Raw genomic sequence first — 18155 nt, forward strand, 5'->3', positions numbered from 1 at the left:
TTCTTTCCATATTTTCTCATCTTCCTTCTAAAGGTTATGGATCTATTGGGGAAAAGTGCCAAAAAAGTCATAAACCTTTTGCATTAGTGTCAATTTAGTCCTAAACCTTTTTTTGATGCCAATTCAGTCATAAACCTTTTGCATTGGTGCCAATTTAGTCCTAAACCTTTTTTTGGTGCCAATTCAGTCCTAAACCTTTTAAATTGGTGCCAATTCAGTCCTAAACCTTTTGTTTTTGTGCCAATTTAGTCCTTCCGGCCAATTTTGACCGGAATTTGCCGACGTGGAATCCTGCCGGCCGCCGGCCAGTCACCGGCGCTGACGTGGCGCCGACTTTAATATTATTTTAATATTTTTTTGAATTTTTATGCGACCGGCGACTGGCCAGAGGGAGGAGGGAGAGACCAAAAAAAAAAGTGGAAAAAAAAGAAAAAAAAGGAAAAAAATAAAAATTCAAAAAAATATTAAAATAATATTAAAGTTGTCCACGTCTGCGCCACGTCAGCGCCGGTGACCGGCAGGATTCCACGTCGGCAAATTCCGGTCAAAATTGGCCGGAAGGACTAAATTGGCACAAAAACAAAAAGGTTTAAGACTGAATTGGCACCAATTTAAAAGGTTTAGAACTGAATTGACACAAAAAAAAGGTTTAGGACTAAATTGGCACAAATGCAAAAGGTTTAGGACTGAATTGGCACCAAAAAAATATTTAGGACTAAATTGGCACTAATGCAAAATGTTTAGAACTTTTTTTTGCACTTTTCCCGGATCTATTGCATCATGGATTACAATGCATGCAAACACACACACGTGTATATATATGTCTATATTTACTCGTAACTCGTAAGTACCATCTTTGAAGATGACACGTACACCTCTAAATGGCTTGAAAAGTCGCCTTCTGATTGCAATGATTGGCTTTCTCGCATTCCCCATTAAAAAGAATGCTCTCATGTAAGCATTTCTTTACGAAGACCTCCTAAAATTGCTTGACAAGTTTGCATTCAAGCGCAAACCCAACTTTGACAGCACAGTAGTTCGAGCCTGTCAAGATGAATTTCCCCTGTGAACAATAAAACTTGTCCAGATCCGTTAGACAGGCTCAAATCAACTAAGCTAGCGAGGTCGGGCCTAACCACAACAATATCGCTCAAACACACATACAGTTTCAAACTCTAGGGAAGCTCTGGCAGCTCTTGAAAGCTTACTACAACCTGTTAGTGAGGTCGGACCTAACCGCGATAATGTCGCTCGAACACACAAACAGTTCAAACTCTAGGGAAGCTCCGGCAACTCTTGGAAGCTTACTACTACAACCTGTTGAGCACATACATATATTAGTCCGCGATGAACCTTGGATACGCAGAGACACGATGACTTATCCATCGTGGGAGGAAGTTCACGGTGCGGCTCTCTACAAAATGCAAAGATGTAAGACGTGCTTGGGAAAGGTTTATGAGACCACCCAAAAAAAGTACAATGCACTATAAGATCAATTCGATTAAAAGTAAAATTCCATGACCAACTTTAAACATCGACTAAGAGTTCTTTCAAAGGCGAATCCCGGCATCGTCCCAAGAATTTCTATTTTGCACCCACATAGTGATTCAAATTCAAATAGGTGACCTACATATTGGTATACTTCTCCAATTACATGTAATCTCCCCGACGCGGGCCACGTCATCCTCGTGAATAATGACGTCGGCCTTCATATGCAGGAGCACATTGACTTGGAGGCAAAGGGAATCGATCATTTTTTTAATTAAATTAATTAGCCCATTTTATCAATGAGTTTATTTATTTAAAAAAAGAAAAAAAACAGAAAGGATCCAGCCTTTCCAGATGACACGAGCACTAACAAAACGACAAGCCGTCCACTTTGTTACCCGCCAGTCTGTCCCCTCCTCCTTTCGATATGTTCGCGCCAAATCCGGATACTCCGAAACGACGTCGCTCGCCCCGTATCTCAAGCCCGCTAAAGAGCGAGAGTGGAAATTGAACTTTTTTTTTCATTTTGTTTTTGTGGTCGAATGATAATCGAACTGGCTTGATTGAACTTATAATTATATAATCATGTATTCGTGTTCCGACCCGAATCGTGTTTTGAAAAAGAGACAGAATTTCAATTCCCATATCTACTTCAGCTTGAAAAAATTCAAGCACCTGCCCTCGATCTCGTCATTGATTAAACCATGCTAATCACACTCGCTTCCACCCTTGAGTTTTCGAGATTATGAAAAATCACTCAATATCGACAGAAGACTATGAACATCGACCATTTGCAATAAAATGATGTCGTTTAACACGCTCTCTCGATGAATCGTCGCCTATCGACGAGCAGTGATTACTCGGGATGGATATACACGTGGTTAAGATTAAAAGTATATAAGGCAACTGGATATATTTAAGAAATACGTTTAGGCAAAATTCGGAGTTCGAGATACTCGTCGAATGAACCGCGATCCCGTGCACAGCTTTGGCGCGGCGGCTTCATTAGGAAGATTTACGATGACCCGGCCGGATTAAATTTTCATTTTTTCCTTCTTTTTATTTCGTGCCTCGTTCCCTCCAAAGGTCACGATTCGTTTTTGCAGTTTCAGTTATAAAAAGGGAGGGAAGCAAACATTCATCTCTTCCCTCGCAAATCCACCCTGTCAAAGGATGAATTTTTTCCTAAAAAAACCAATAATGACAATAAAAAAAAAAGACAAGAAAATCGGAAATTCACGGTGGCCCCACGTGGACTCACCCACCTTTCTCGTTTCAAAAATCAAATCTAGAAAAACAAAAAAAAATTGTAAAAACCTGAGCTTTTTGTCAGAACCGCGCAGGTTGTTCTCCTCCTCCTCCTCCTTCTTCCTTCTTCCTCCGAATCTGGGAGCGCGACCGCCGCCTCGGAGGTTGCGTTCTCGGATCTTTCCCTGTCTTCTCCTTTGTTTTCTCCCGAGAAAAGATTGGCTAAGGAATAAAGGGTCGGAGCCGAGGGAAGGAGGGGAGGGGGGAGATGGGGATACTGTACGCGATGGTGGCCCGGGGCCACGTCGTCCTGGCGGAGTTCAGCGCCGCCGCCGCGTCGAACGCGGGCGTGGTGGCGCGGCAGATCCTGGAGAAGCAGCTGCCCCAGGGGAACGCCGACAGCAACGCCTCCTACTCCCAGGACCGATACGTGTTCCACGTCAAGAGGACCGATGGGCTCGTCGTCCTCTGTATGGCCGACGACGCCTCCGAAAGTATGCTCCTTTGTTATCTTTCCGCTGGGGAAAGCAGGTCTTTTTTCGATGGCAATGGGCGCGCGCGGCCATGTGCGATTGTGGGTCGCGGCGATTTTGAGATTTTTTCGGTCGAGGGTGATCGTGCATCGAGGGGGGGAGCTAGAAAGGCGACATTTTTAGCGCGCATCGGTGTTGTTCTTGTTCATAACGGGGGCGTGCTGGAGAGGAGTCGTCGATTGATTTTTTTCCTTTTCAGTGCATTCCTTATTGAGAATTATGTAGGACTTTTCGTTTTATGGATCTTGTATCACTTTGTGACAATCGAATGTGTGCGCTTTAGTTATGCCAAAATCAAAATAGATGCACGAAGGCGAGCTTGCCTGGTTTGTTTCGTATGGATCTAAAGACTCCGTGAAATTGCTCTGATCAATTCTTTGTTTGGGGAAGCTGGTGTTTTGAGTTTGGGGATTGCGGATGCTTGACTTTTTTTTGTGGGTTGGTTATTCAAAACATGGCCATGAGCAGTTTGTGCTCTCTTTTGCCATTATTTTGGCTGTCAAAGCTTTCCATGTTATCTGTCATTCGGTGGTTGGTTCTGTGGTCCTTGCAAGTTACCAAACGAGTGGTAGACGAGAGGTGAGACACGTAGGCGTGATTATAATATCATTCTGTAAAGGCATTGAGGGTGTGCCCCAATTAGTGGATCTGAGGATGGTTTTTTCATGCTTCCGTCAAACTAGTTGAGATCCGGATAAACTTAGTCAGCATAGTATGAGGTGCTTCGTGTGCATGGTGAATGTTCTCTTCTCTTATACAAAGTGGCTCTTCTGGATTCCTGGTCCTTAATTGCAGAGTTAATGTAGAAGAAGGATGTCACCCGTATAATGAATATATGCATGATCAAATTGGACGCCTTTAAGCTTGTGTCAATTGTGCATGAGTTTGCATTGACATCAAGATACAACAGATTGTTCTGTCTTTTTATCCTCGCTTTGCCACTTGCTTCTTCTTATATATCAGTATCTAGCAAGAGCTTTTTGTATCCAATACTTGATAGCGTTTCTTTGAGGGGAAACTGTGTATAAATTCAGTTTTTAGCAACTGTCTGCACATTCTGTAACTCAATTCGCAAACAACTTGAGGCCTCGAATGATGATGTTTGTGAATGTCTCGGCTGCTCGTGATATGCAGGAAGAATCCCTTTTGCGTTTCTGGAAGATATTCACCAGAGATTTGTGAAGACTTATAGTCGTGCCATCCTCTCAGCTCCTCCTTATGCCATGAACGATGAATTCTCTAGGATTCTGAGCCAGGAGATGGAACGGTACTCGAATGATCCAAATGCAGATAGATTAAATCGTTTGAAAGGTGAAATGAGTCAGGTAAGATATGCATATGGCAAATTCTTTCCTTCCTCTGTTTTCTCTGTATCATTGTGGGTTTTCTGAAAGCAGAGATTGTTTTCAATGAAAAGAGTTCCTTCTTTCTATCTACTTCTCATTGCCCTCATTGGGTAGATGACTGGAAATCGTGTAAGGAAGAATCTTTTTTTCTTTTTCTTTTTCTTTTTGTTTTTGCTCTTTTTTTCCTCTTTTGCCCACGAAGGGCAGAGCTTGTTAACTTCCGTTGCTCACCATTTGAAATTCTTATAATGCGAGGAAAATGCTGCTTGTTTTGAATAATTTTTATGGTGAATCTAGGTACTTGGGAACTGCAATTATTATTCGAGTCATAATCATATAAGATGGAGCATTGTTTGCCTGTTATCCTTTAGTTACTCTGCATCCCCAACTATATGTGCAGTACATGATGTTAGACAACTAATATGTTGTGTTGAAGTTTATTTCCTGAAACCATGTAGACATTTAGCTTCATAAAGAGTCATGTGCTTTTTCTACTCCTCCTGAATTCTTTCAATTATGTATCTTGAAGGTTTATTACGAACAATATACTGTTCAATGACAAGCCAAGATTTCTCGTGTTGTCTTTTCTTCTTTTATTCATACTTAATGAGCTAGCTCCTTTAATCACTTGGAGATCATCTGAGAAATAGTACTTATCATCACTGATTAGGCATAGACAAATTTGTCGATCTTCAGAATTCTTCAGTTTCATTGAGACTCTTGTCACATTATGATAATAGGTGCGAACCGTCATGATAAACAACATTGAGAAAGTTCTGGACAGGGGTGACCGCTTGGCTCTGCTTGTCGAGAAAACTTCGACATTGCAAGGAAACACACTCCGTTTCAGAAAGCAGTCCCGTCGTTTCAAGAACACTGTATGGTGGGGAAACGTCAAGCTCACGTAAGTATTCATGTTGATCAATTTCTCCTCTCCTTTGAATGTCCATTCTAGTCAGGTTCAAGGCACCTGTCAAAGACGTATCATGCTTGCATTCAATATTATGGTTTGAGGATCTCAAACTTGATTAATGTAGCTTTATTGGGATCGTAGTTTAAGACCAACTGTTTTATTTGCTTACCTGCAACAGTGGCGCCTTGCTACTCGTCTTCGCCATTATCCTCTACGTGGTGCTGGCATTCCTTTGCGGTGGTCTGTTCATGCCTTCCTGCCTGAGCTTGGCTTTTGGTGTTGACTGACTTTTGCAATGCATAATGACAAAATTATGTCGGAAGTATGAGGTCCCTCCAATTTTTTTTTTCAAATTCGGGAAAATATAAGTGATATTCCTAGTGGAGTTTTCTCTAGTTTCTTATAGAGAACGTCATTCATCTACCTGTAAATGTATCGAGATCATCTGAGGCCAACAAGATATCTGAATTACATATAGTCCCTGTAAATTGTTTCTTCTCAAACGAGAGACTTCTTGATGTTTGATCATTTCTTTTCTTTTCTTCATCTGTATAATGTATGCGCCTGCAACCATAATACTTCTGTAGCCTGCGCATATGAAAGTAATAGATCATAGCAAGTTTCTCTCATATGAACACGACCTATCATACTTGATAGCTTCTGTTTCCTTTACGAAAACTTCCTGTTATCTGGTATGAGAACAGGTTCTTCATTTCTGAAGCAATCAAGCTCGGGAAAAACACAGTTCTTTTTTGCCCCTAAAGAGAAGTATTGTATTGACTGGTCATTTGATGACACCTTATCATACCAACTCTCATAATCTCAAACTTTAAAGCACATGGGGTTAGAACCAGTGCTGAGTTACAAGGATGGCACGAACAGGTCACGCTATCAGCCTGCAAATCACGACTTGGTTGACTTAAGCATCAGCGGCCCTAGTGCCACCAGAACAGACTATAAACATCGACTCTGTGTAGCTGCCACACCATGCACGTTTATATTGGCGTGCAAAATACAGAGTCAGAAATCGGGAGCTTGCTCTTGCTGCTCAAACAGCAGTGAAACTGAATTGGCATCACATCATCTCCCTTTGCCCCCGGCGCCACATCTCCCTTCTTGCCGCTGCATCATCCATCATCACTCTCCCCGCCACCACCAAGAATGATGCCGGTGACTACATACCAACAGCCACTTCACTCAAGGACTAGTCAATCACCCGTCAATGAAAACATTAACAAAATGTACTCTTCAGCTTGTTGGAAGATGTATTGGTCAGTTTTACCCTTGGTCAGAGAGAGAGAGAGAGAGAAGGGGGAAATTGTGGCTTTGCTTCCAAATAAGAGTGGAACAGTTCGTTCTAATCAGACTTCATTCAGAATTTGGAGTCTGAACTAATCAAAGCTGCGTTGCTCGGGATGATCCCAAAGCATGAACCGAAAACAAGAACAACCTGGTGAAATATATTTCTTAATAAGGCTATTACTCAGGTTAATTTCTTGTCATGTGCATAGCTTTTCCAAGCAAATTTACTGATTAATTCTCACCGTAGCCAACGCTTTCCTCTTGCAGAACCATGAGCACTCTTTAGACATCCAACCCCATGGTGATTGTCATGACTTCTCGGACAAGCGAACTTGTCAGGTTTGTTATCCTGAAAATATGAAGGGGAGACACAAAGAAGATGCGACAGAGGCAACACAGTCAACACTCCCCCCTTTTCAGACATTTAACCATGGGGCATTACGAAAAGGCAAACGGATTACATGTATAAAGAGCGCTCTTCAACTAAACTAGCCAAAAACCCAATGACGGCGCTGATAATCGAGAAACCTAATCTACCAATCCAGTCGATGAAGAAAAACAGAGAAGTTGAGAATGACAAGATGATCAGAATCTTGCAGACGACAATTGAAGCCAGGTTCTATCCACTTGACACGGAGCTCTTAACTCGTGTACCTCTCGACTCTTGAAGTAAAAGGAGAGAAAATCACAGCGATGTGGATCAGCAATCACCACCTCGAGGTATGCGATAAGCTGCAATGCCCTGTTAATTGGGTTAGGAAAGAAAGTTTAAAATTGCATTCGACCGAAGATTCAAAAATCACAACTTTACAAAGTGACTCCTTTTTCATTCACAGGAAAATCTATAAACATGAGAAATATGTGTGACGGTAAAAGTAACCCTGCTCGAGCAGGCTGTGAAGAATTGTGGTCTCAAAGACATTATTTCCAATCGTCAGCATCACCAGCATAAATAATCAATAGACTAAAGGCTCTCTCTCGCTAATACTCAACAAAGAATTGTCACTCTAGCTAATTGCTGCACAGGCACCACATATGTTACAAAAAACTAATTATCTTCTTTTGAGGTTTTAATCGGCACGAACCGATCATACCCGTTATCATTCCATCCCATTTTCTCCGGGATAGACTCGTTCTTTTTGTAAAGGGTCTTAAATTAGGCCAGAGTAAGGATTGTAGGCTTGGACCGGCACGCTGGAGCCATATGGGTGGACATTGGCTGCATATGGATTTCCGAAAGGATTTGCCGGCTGTTGCATCTGTGGGCCCATCATCATCATCTGCTGCTGCTGCTGCTGCTGCTGCAACATGAAGGCCTGCTGTTGCTGCATTGCTGCCATTTGGACTTGAAGAGGTGCGGATACTGCACTGGAGGCATAGAACGGGTCGTGTGCTGGTTGTTGCATCATCGGACCGGCCATAGGGGCTGGCTCCCAGGGATTATAGCTAGAGCTTTGGCTGTTTCTTCTCATTGCGTCATCATATAAGCTGTCGAGAGTAAGCTTGTCGAGTCCTCCCCCCTTTGTTACAAACCCAACCGGTGATAGAAATATCAGTAAACACAGAAAAAGCAATTAAATGTGATGTTGCAAGAATCCGGCAACACTTGAAAAATGTGAGACAACCAGTGGCATCCACTCAGAGTTTAGCAAACCATCTTTAACAACTTCTCAAAGAGATGGCAGAGTAAGAGCTTACCAACTTGCTAGCAGCTGAGGCATTCTCATTGGAGCTAGGAGCAGTGACTAGTGCCAATTCCCAACCAGTAGCTCCGTTAGCATGATTGAAACCAGTAGAATTTGGTTGATCAGCTGCATCAGAAACAACGAGAAGAAAATAGAAGCGTTACTCTCTTCGGATATATGTTATCTTCATTTACAGGTAAGAAAGATGATGATCATGCGATACATGCTTCATTAATGGGCCAAAGACTCGAAAAATGATGGACTTAAGGCTCATTTTAGAAAGATGCCACTGTCAATCTAACTTATAGATGATAGCAATGCTTCAGAACACATCACTCTGACAAACAATAGTAAAAGTCATTTCATTTATTGGATTTCAAGAATGAATCAAGCAATTGTTAGCCTGGAGGAAAAAGGAAAAGCTGAATAAAAGAGAAATGGTTCAGTGAGCATACCAACACCAACAGGAACAATAGCTAAAGCCAATGCATTCTTCTCATCTAATTCTGATGCAAGTGGATTGGGTTCATTCAAACCCTATAAAAATAATAGTAAAAGGACATATTTATATGAGCAACCGCAAAGCCAAACATGGTCCAACCAAAAAACAATCTAAATGCCACGGTTGAAATATCATATCTCACCAATAGATCTGGTTCAGCAACAGGGGCTTCTACTTTTACAGGTTCTGGTTCTGGTTCTGGTTCTGGCTCAGCCTTTGGTGGGGACGGTGGTTGTGCCTCCTGTACTTCTGGGGGCTTCTTGTATTCAATAGCTAAGACTTCCTGGGGAGAAGCAATTTTACCATCAACTGCCTGTAATGGTAACCAAATTTATGTCAGTAATACTCTTCATTCTAAAGGAGAGCGAACATAACAAAATTATGCTTTCAGAATTGAAGTGGGTGCAAACCAATGTAAGTAACCATGCTGCAGTTTAAAAGAGTAACAGCACCAGGTGAATCCATTTATTATATACGTTTACATATAGGAGTATGCGTAGTGGCTCCTTTAATGCATGCTACACTTATGAGTGTAAAGAATCCAACTCTCTGATAGCATTTTGCTCCCACTGAAAGCAAGGTTGAAGTGGTTCGTGACTCTATGGAACCACCCGGTTTGACCAGTTCAATGGACACAACTTCATTTTAGTCCGTTGTTGAACCATTAACAGTTCAACACTATTTCAGATACAATTGACTGAACTAGCCAATCTGCTCTTGTTTCTATGAATGGCAAAATACACTGAGCAAGTCAGTTCTTTAAATCATCTAAAGTTGGAAGAAACTCCTGAGATCAACAAATCAAACTAAATCCTCAAAACCAACATGTTTCTGATGAACTAGTAATTGGATTTTTTCAACCCAACTTTCGAAGAACTCATCGATAATATGGGTCTCTACATGCATAAAAGTTTGTGGAAAGCATCTTACCAGGCAGATTTTACAGTAACCAATTTCATACCTGATCTTTCCGTCCTGTAGAGGAGAGTGGAGCGTCTCTAACATACTCTTCCATGGTTTGTAAAAACGATGCAGGTGGCTTCAGAAATAGCAACAAAGTTGACAATTATTACTTCAGAGAGTTAGACAAAACTATAAGGAATAAAACTTCAAATGCAAATAATACAATCAAGGATTGTGTGCATCACACAGTACTCTACGGGCTTGCTTGCATGCGTGCGTGTGTAGGGAGAGAGAGAGAGAGAGAGAGAGAGAGAGAGAGAGAGAGAGAGAGTGAGAGAGAGAGAGAGAGAGAGAGAGACCTGTTCAATCTTGATAAACCTCTCTCCACGCCCAATATCCACATTTTTACATATTTCATAGAATTCTGAAAGTCTCTCGGCCTACAAAAGTGATAGATTTGTAAGAATGAAATTCCAATGGGATTCAACCCTTTCCATCTGAATAACAGTTAAAGCAGCTGAAATAGTTAGCATTACCTGATGGCCAGCTCTCCTATAAATGTCAAGAGCCCTCATTGCATCATGACGTTGCATTTCAAAAAACTGCCACGATTTCATCAGTCATATTGCGCATAACTTACAGTTACCATTAAATCCTCCGACCTAAATGTCATGATTACCACCTACCTTGTCAACCAAATTGACTGTACCATCACTTATGGCTTGATATATTTTCATACTTTCAGAAGCAACCTATACAAATTAAGTAACTATTAGGCATAAGAGAAAGGAAGGCCATCCACATAATCGAACTGAAAAAAGGAAAAAAAAAAAAACAAAGCTTATGATATCTACCTACCATTGAAAGTGCCAATTGAATGACAAAATTATGAACTGCTGCACCTTGGGGCTGTATAATACACATTCATTATTTCCATTAGGCAGAGAAAACTACATAGATAAATAGCTATGTCATTTTAATAGGCAAAATATAAAACACATTATCTCCATAAAAACCTAGACAATACTACAGGGGTAAAAGACAATTACACCTAGCAGATTCAAGATATACCTGGCAACCAAGCACACGAAACAGAAGCTCTTGCAGAGCTGGCAAGTGGTCAAGTAATTCTGCAGTGTCTAGCTCTTTGGTTCTCTGTGCAAAATGTCATCCCCACATTGTCAGTTCTTTGTGGTTCATGGCATTTAAAGTGATAGAACATAAACACTCAGAAAAAGAGAGTAAAAAATGCATCGTGCTTCAAAAGATTTCAAGGCCAATTAATCTGCTCTTGGGACATGATGTGACTAAAGCAAATTGTTTTTCTTCCATGGCACCTTTCCTTAGCAGACTGTTCTGCCTAAGAAACCCATAAGAAAAAAAAAAAAATATGGCAGACTCTAATAATAGGATAGAAGCACAAAATCCAGGGATTGATCTACAACATTTTCCCAGTGGAGGCAAATTAAATCACTAGTTACATTTAAACTAAATTGCCAATAAATATTTAATACGGTGTTCTCACGTCGAAAATGAATTAAACTATAGTTAATAATTAATGGGCTTGTTTAGCAACAGAATTTTCATTACTACCATATCGGCAACTTGATTTATTCAGACAAACTTAAAAGGACTGTTAATTTTGATACAAGATAAACAATTCTGTTAGAAATTGATCGGAACACCGCTAAAAGAACGAAATCTTAAATAACTAGTGCTTTTTGAAAAGGTCAGAGGGCACAATAGCCACCACATTAAAGTACATGGGACTGTCCCCACAGATCATATAAAAGGGATAGCAGAAAAAACAACTTCTCAAGCCATAAAGAGTCTCCCGCAACATTATCCAAACAAAATGTTCTGCTAACCAAAGTTAAGTAAACAAATAACAGAATCAAGGGCAATGATTAAGTAGATGCAGTATTCTTTTCCAATACTATCGTGCCCGCACTTTAAAGCCATTTTGAGCGAAAGCTTCTCCTTTCAAAGATATTTTCTCCTCCTATTTCCAATGTCTCATTGCAGCAAAGTAAAAAGCCTCTCCAGTGACTGAATGAGCTAAAATATGCATCGAGCTAAATAAAACATTAACATCAAGTAGAAATACTCTAAAATAAGCTAAAGTAGAGAGAGGTGGTCCACTCAGAAGGGCAGATATCTTACAGGGCGATCTGCTTCGACGTCATATTTCAGAACTCGAAAGCATTCCAGTCTTTCCTCCAAAAATAAGGCATATGTCCGAACCCATGCAGAATAATCCCATGCTGTGCAGCATATCACGTGAAATATTATAAACTTGTCGGTGAGAATTCCATGTAATCATGTACCATACAGTAAAGGTAAAATTATATACCGTTGGGACTAGAATCATCTTTGAAATGAGCCATGTTCAGCATATGGCTTCTACTCCGGCCATAATTAATAAGTTCCTCATGAAACGTTGGATCAACTTCCCTCAGAGCTCGATGTATAATAATCAACGTTTTAAGTGCGACCTAAACACCAGTTGATAAACTGTCTTAAAGCAAGTCATTGAAATGGAAAAGACGAAATAGAAAGAAACATCTTAAGCGCCAGAATTATCAATGAACCTACAAGTATAAATGCGAACATACAAAATAGACGGGACACTCACCAAAAGGAACATACATAAAAAGAGGATCACACAAGGAAAGAAAGAAGTATGAGCCACCTCCGTCATTCGTACATTGCAATTCAAATCAGCTCAAGTTTGGCCATTCAGCAAGACGTTTATTTAGATTGATGAATTCCAACTAAAACATCCTCTCACTTCCTCTAGTCACAATAAATCGGCACAAATTCTACATTCTTGCCGTCTACTGCTTACTCATTTTTCGGAATATACTTAATGAGATGGACATACCGCCCAATTATGAGTCTTCGATAGCCGTCTGGCGAGAGCGTGAATGCAATAAGCCACATCCGCCCGAGGCCTAGTAGCCGAGACAGCGGCGAATATAGCTGCAAACAATAATGGTAATTCTACATCAAATCAATTTGTGTTTACCCGAGACAGATCATATTCAACATACAGAATCGTCGTTTTCCGAGTCCTCACGGAAAGCAGTCAGAAAAAAGAAAGAACAAGCGCGAGCGCACACCTCTGATATGCTTCTCCTTCGCAGGGCGCTCGACGTGATTCGTGGCCTTAACGATAGCGATGTCCAACTCCTACGAAGCTCAATAGCAACAAAGCTACATCAGCCGAGCAACTTAAACAAAATCGAGCCCTTACGGGAAAAAAACAACCGGAGACTCTTCTAACCTTGTATTCACTGTTGACTTTGGCTAATGAAACAGTAGTGGTGTCCTTGATGGCTCCGAGCGCTTTCCTCAAGCTCTTCTGAGTACCCCCGCCCGACATATCCTCTCAAATCGCCGAGAAACCTACCGCAAAACCCGAAAAAAAAAAAAAAAAAGAAAGCCAAGCCGATTCACGATGAGCAGCGGTCCATGAAACAACTCAGATTTAACTCCACGGCAACCTTTCACTGTAACTGAAAGTTCAGCTCCAAATCAGAGACTTTTTAACTACAAACTCGAACTTTCCTTCCTGGAGATCAGACAAACGCCGCACTTCTGCAACGTTCACCGAGTGACCGAGCACCGGCGACAAGCTCGCCATCGCGAACACTGAGAGGCGGCTCCAAAAACCGCCATCCGCCACACGAAAACCCCCGGCCGAAAAAGGCCGGAGGCGAACCGGACGCACAAGGAGCCATCTCCCTAACGACAGAAACGCTCGACGGAAGCCGCGGAGAAAGCGCGCAAAATGCAGAACCGAACGGCCGGCCGGCTCGATCGAGCAGCCGGAGATCCCGAAACCCGAGGGGAGGGGCGCGGGCGGGCGCGAGCTCGCGCAGCGGTTCCGGCGATCGGCCGAATCGAGAATCGAGCGGAAGCGAGCGCCGGAGAAAAGGCGAGAGGAAAGCTCGAACGGAGAAGGGAAGGGAAGGAATCGATGCTCACCTGAATCGATCGGAGCCAGAGGGAGAGCGCGAGCGCGAGCGAGATGAGGGCGAGGGAGGAAGGTGTGGTTGTGGAGGAGGGGGAGGAGGAGGAGGGGGTGCGAGCGACCGGGTAAAAAGTCCACCACCACCCACCACCCACACACAAAAGCCCCCAACGAGTTCAATGTGGTTGAATCGTCGGCGTCGCTGCCCTCCCCTCCCCCCAATTATTTTAATTTTATTATAATAATAAAGTAAAAATGCGATGTAGATGTTGATTTCTTGGGGCAGGTTTCTCTTTTTATATGGAAAAGAATAATACGGTGGATCCTTTTCTGAATGAATATTATTATTTCTTTTTCGTTTTTTTCGATTTATGGATCTGATAGAAATTCTGGTCTCTTCCGCTTGTCAGAATACGGGCGTCTCGTACTGCCTTTCCTGCACCGCTTTACCGGCACCGCACCGAGCCAAAAGTCGCGCTCCCCCTGCCATCCCCCCGTCGTCGTCGTCGGTCGTCGCCCCCTTTCGGCTTCCGCTTTTGTCTGTCTCGCGGCACACGTCAGCACCGCCCCCGGATCCCGCATCGCGTCGACCCGATTTTTCTTTTTCTTCTTTTTTTCTTTTTTTTTGCTGTGGCGTGCGAAGTTAGATGATATGGCTCGTGTTTCGTTCTTTTGACCCCCCAAAAAAATAGATAATATTAAAAAAAAAATACTTTCTTTTTAAAAAGGTTAATACCACGAAAAACCCTAAACTAGTACACTTGTGACAATTTTACCCCAAACTATTTTTTTGACCATAAAAAACTCCAAACTGGTACACTTGTGACAAATCTACCCCGAACTATTTTTTGACCACCAAAAACCCCAAACTGGTATACATGTGACAATTTTATCCCGAACTAATTTTTTAATATTATTTTTTATTTTTCGAATTTTTTAATTAATTTTTTTTTATTTTTTCTTTACTTTTTTTTTCCTTTCTCTTCAACCTCTGGCCGGTCGCCGGAACGGCGACCGGCCAGAGGGCCGGACGGCGACGGCCGGAGGCGGAAGCCGGCGAGGTCGACCCGCCGGCCACCGGCGAGGCTCGACCTCGCCGACGTTGGGCGAGGTCGGCCTCGCCCTGCAACGGCGAGGTTGAGCCTCGCCAGTGGCCGACGGGGCCAACCTTGCCGGCTGCCTCGCCTGCAGCAGTCGCTGGCCCCGACCACCAGAGGTTGAAGAGAAAGGAAAAAAAAAGTAAAAAAATTAATAAAAAATTTGAAAAATAAAAATAATATTAAAAAAAATTAGTTCGGGGTAAAATTGTCACATGTATACCAGTTTGGGGTTTTTGGTGGTAAAAAAAATAGTTCGGGGTAGATTTGTCACAAGTGTACCAGTTTTGGATATTTTATGGTCAAAAAAATAGTTTGGGGTAAAATTGTCACAAGTGTACCAGTTTAGGGTTTTTCGTGGTATTAACCCTTTTAAAAACGAGCAGTCGTATCTATCGTTTGACGGGGAATCAATGAAAGGAGCGCGTTCCATCGTCGCCCGAGCATCTTCGTAAAACAAATTTCAACGATAAATTTTTAAAAGTGATATAAATGATCATCTTTCTTTTTAAAATATTTTTCGGATCATCAATTCTTTTCGCAACTTTGTTACTTTTTTTTATTTCCTCCAAAATTTTGGGAGGCAGAGGACATATTTCGAATTCCGAGATTTACTGGAAAGTCCTATATTATTTTTACGCATCGATGCTTATGTATTTCAAAATGTGTTTCGATGTTCCGTGATGGATATAATCTGAATCATGAGAATAGAGAAATTCTTAAATGAAATATTTCAAATATAAATCACCTTAGGTAAAGTAATCTAATTCTACATCGAACTCTAGTTTCTTCGAAAGGGTCTTTTTCACTCGGACAAATGAAACCCTCGCCTTTATTTTGGCGTCTCGCTCTTATTTTGGACACAAATTTTTGAGGTTTATTTGATATCAATCACTTTTTTTTTTAATAAGAAGATAACAAAATATCCAAGAGCAAACCCACCCATCGGTGGCCGCGTTGGTTTGCGCTCAGTTCCTTTCACGAGAGGTCCTGGGTTCAAACTCGCCCATCGGTGATTTAAGTGGGGGGTCGTGGCGGTGGGATGTTGCGCTAGCCCCCCTCGAGGACTAATCGGGCATCACCGCTGGTTTAAGCCCTAGCTCGCCGGCCGCGCGAACACCTCGATTATAAAAAATATATATATATCCAAGAGCAAGCAATTAGACATATCGAAAAAGCTCTTGGATAGAAAAGATGGACAAGTGGCCAGTTTTAAAAGGGGCTAATTCCAAAAAATAAAGCGAGTGACAATTTTGGTCTGAACCTTTTTTTTTTATCTCAATTAAAAGCACCAATTTTTATTCAAGTCCTAAATCGAGCCCGTGATATGAAGTTTTCATAATGTTCGGACCAAATTTTGGATTTTAGTGAAAGTTGGTGATTTTTTATGAGATAAAAAAAAATTCGTACCAAAATTGTCACTCAAGGTATTGTTAGTACTTTCTTCTTCTTTATTTTTGGAATGAAGCCGTTTTAAAAGTAAAATAAAAGATGAAAGAAAATCCGGCAGATAAATACAAAAAAAATATTTAGATAGTTATATCTAAAGATCTTCCCAATAAAGTACTTCGGCGAAGAGCTTTCTTTCTTGATTTGATAGGAGGATGGAAACTCGCTCGCAACCGTATGAAATGACCAAAATGCCCAAGTGATTGGTTATCCAATTTGGAGTAGAATTTAATAGTGCATTTGTCTCGCGAAAATTTTATAATATCAAAAAGCATTTTTCATGAAAATTATTTTCAAGGAAAATGGTTAATTTTCATATGTTTGGTAATTTAGGAAAGCGAATCCCTTCTTGCCAAATTGCGATGTTATTTTCTCCAATCTAAACTTCTCGTTTTCATTTTCGGGAAAGTACGAAAATAGTTTCTCGAAAACAATTTTCATCCAAACAAACGGATAAATTCAATTATCCAATTTGAATTCTACGAAGGCCATCGTCAGCAAGATCGTCGGTACGCGCAAGTTGAGCTTTAATTAATCGACCGGATAACCCCGCGATTCGAATCCGACAGCTCTTAATTGCGTCGTCGCCATCTATTTAATATAATAGTAGCATCATTGATCGCTACGATGTCGCGATGAACAATCGATAAAAATACATCGAGCGGTCGTGGCATGTGGAAAGTCAACGGTGGATGATCGATCCCAAAGATGTGGGCGCCCACATACGATCGAATTTCCGGAATTAGAAAGCGTCTTTGTAGACCAATCCCATGGCAGATAGCGACCAATCGCTGTCTTAAAACAAAAGAGTGAAGTCCAAGAAAACTGCTTAGAAAAAACAAGAAAAAATTTTATTTTTATCGTCACCTTATTCTACATCGAATTAATACAACAAAAAACCTCAAATTAATATATTTATGATAAATTTACTCCAAATTAATTTTTTGACCACCAAAAACTCCAAAGTGGTATACCCGTGACAATTTTATCCTACATTAGTTTCGTTTAAATTTTACAGTTAAATTTGCTGAATTGAATGACAAGTGGAAGTTGACGGGTGAACCAATTTGGGGTTCCGTTTGTCATAAGTGTATCGATTTGCGGTTTTTTGTGATATTGATTCAATTTAACGGAAGGTAAATTTTTCACAAATGTACCAGTTTGGGGTTCTTGGTTGACAAAAGATTAGTTTAGATAAATTTGTTACAAGTGTACCAGTTTGAAATTTTTTGTGGTATTAATCCTTTTTATTTGATTTTGCATTATGTAGTGTGAAAAAAAAGTGACTTTTTTAATGGGTCGTTGGGCCCATAATCACACTTTGATGGTGGTGGGGTGGCCGCCATCGGTCCACGTTACTTTATGCCACTAGCAATTTATTTTTAATCATTTATTTTATTTTTTATAATTTTGATGGTCCATGATCAACATGCGCAATTAGCATTATCATCTCTTAATTAAATCGAGATTAGATGGTAACGTCACGGGCTCGGTCGCGACGGCCAAATTATTTCAGAATCGAAGCTTTTCTAGGACAGTGTGTCACGAGGTAGAAGATATTCGAATTTTGAGATTAAAATGCGCGAGAGATAAAAATCGAATTATAAACTTATACATTTTTTTTTCCGAATGCTTAATTAGTGAAATGAGTAATTTTTTTTTTAATTTTAACCTCGGAAAATCACCTAAAAACATGAATTGAAAATCGCATAA

At 41.0% G+C, this 18155-nt stretch overlaps 2 protein-coding genes across 2 annotated transcripts; one reads left to right on the plus strand and one right to left on the minus strand.

The window, feature by feature from the left end:
* Positions 1 to 2816: 2816 nt before the first annotated feature.
* LOC115684265 (vesicle-associated membrane protein 713-like) lies at positions 2817 to 6072 on the plus strand. The gene is made up of 4 exons (XM_030609006.2): positions 2817 to 3230; positions 4404 to 4594; positions 5356 to 5519; positions 5707 to 6072. The coding sequence occupies exons 1-4, from the start codon at positions 3005 to 3007 to the stop codon at positions 5813 to 5815; spliced, it is 690 nt and encodes a 229-aa protein (XP_030464866.1). The 5' UTR covers positions 2817 to 3004; the 3' UTR covers positions 5816 to 6072.
* Positions 6073 to 7636: 1564 nt separating this feature from the next.
* Positions 7637 to 13999, minus strand: LOC115684200 (putative clathrin assembly protein At5g35200). Its single transcript, XM_030608917.2, has 16 exons — positions 13911 to 13999; positions 13207 to 13328; positions 13043 to 13112; positions 12805 to 12902; positions 12274 to 12415; positions 12084 to 12184; positions 10992 to 11075; positions 10779 to 10829; positions 10607 to 10672; positions 10457 to 10522; positions 10280 to 10360; positions 9979 to 10056; positions 9160 to 9330; positions 8971 to 9052; positions 8529 to 8641; positions 7637 to 8350 (listed from the first exon to the last, which is right to left on the minus strand). The coding sequence occupies exons 2-16, from the start codon at positions 13303 to 13305 to the stop codon at positions 7982 to 7984; spliced, it is 1671 nt and encodes a 556-aa protein (XP_030464777.1). The 5' UTR covers positions 13306 to 13328; positions 13911 to 13999; the 3' UTR covers positions 7637 to 7981.
* Positions 14000 to 18155: the final 4156 nt, after the last annotated feature.

The sequence above is a fragment of the Syzygium oleosum genome, unplaced genomic scaffold (assembly GCF_021117445.2).
Source record: "Syzygium oleosum isolate NSW1041296 unplaced genomic scaffold, Sole_v2.1 Sole_v2.44, whole genome shotgun sequence".
In the NCBI taxonomy this organism is placed as follows: Eukaryota; Viridiplantae; Streptophyta; class Magnoliopsida; order Myrtales; family Myrtaceae; genus Syzygium; species Syzygium oleosum.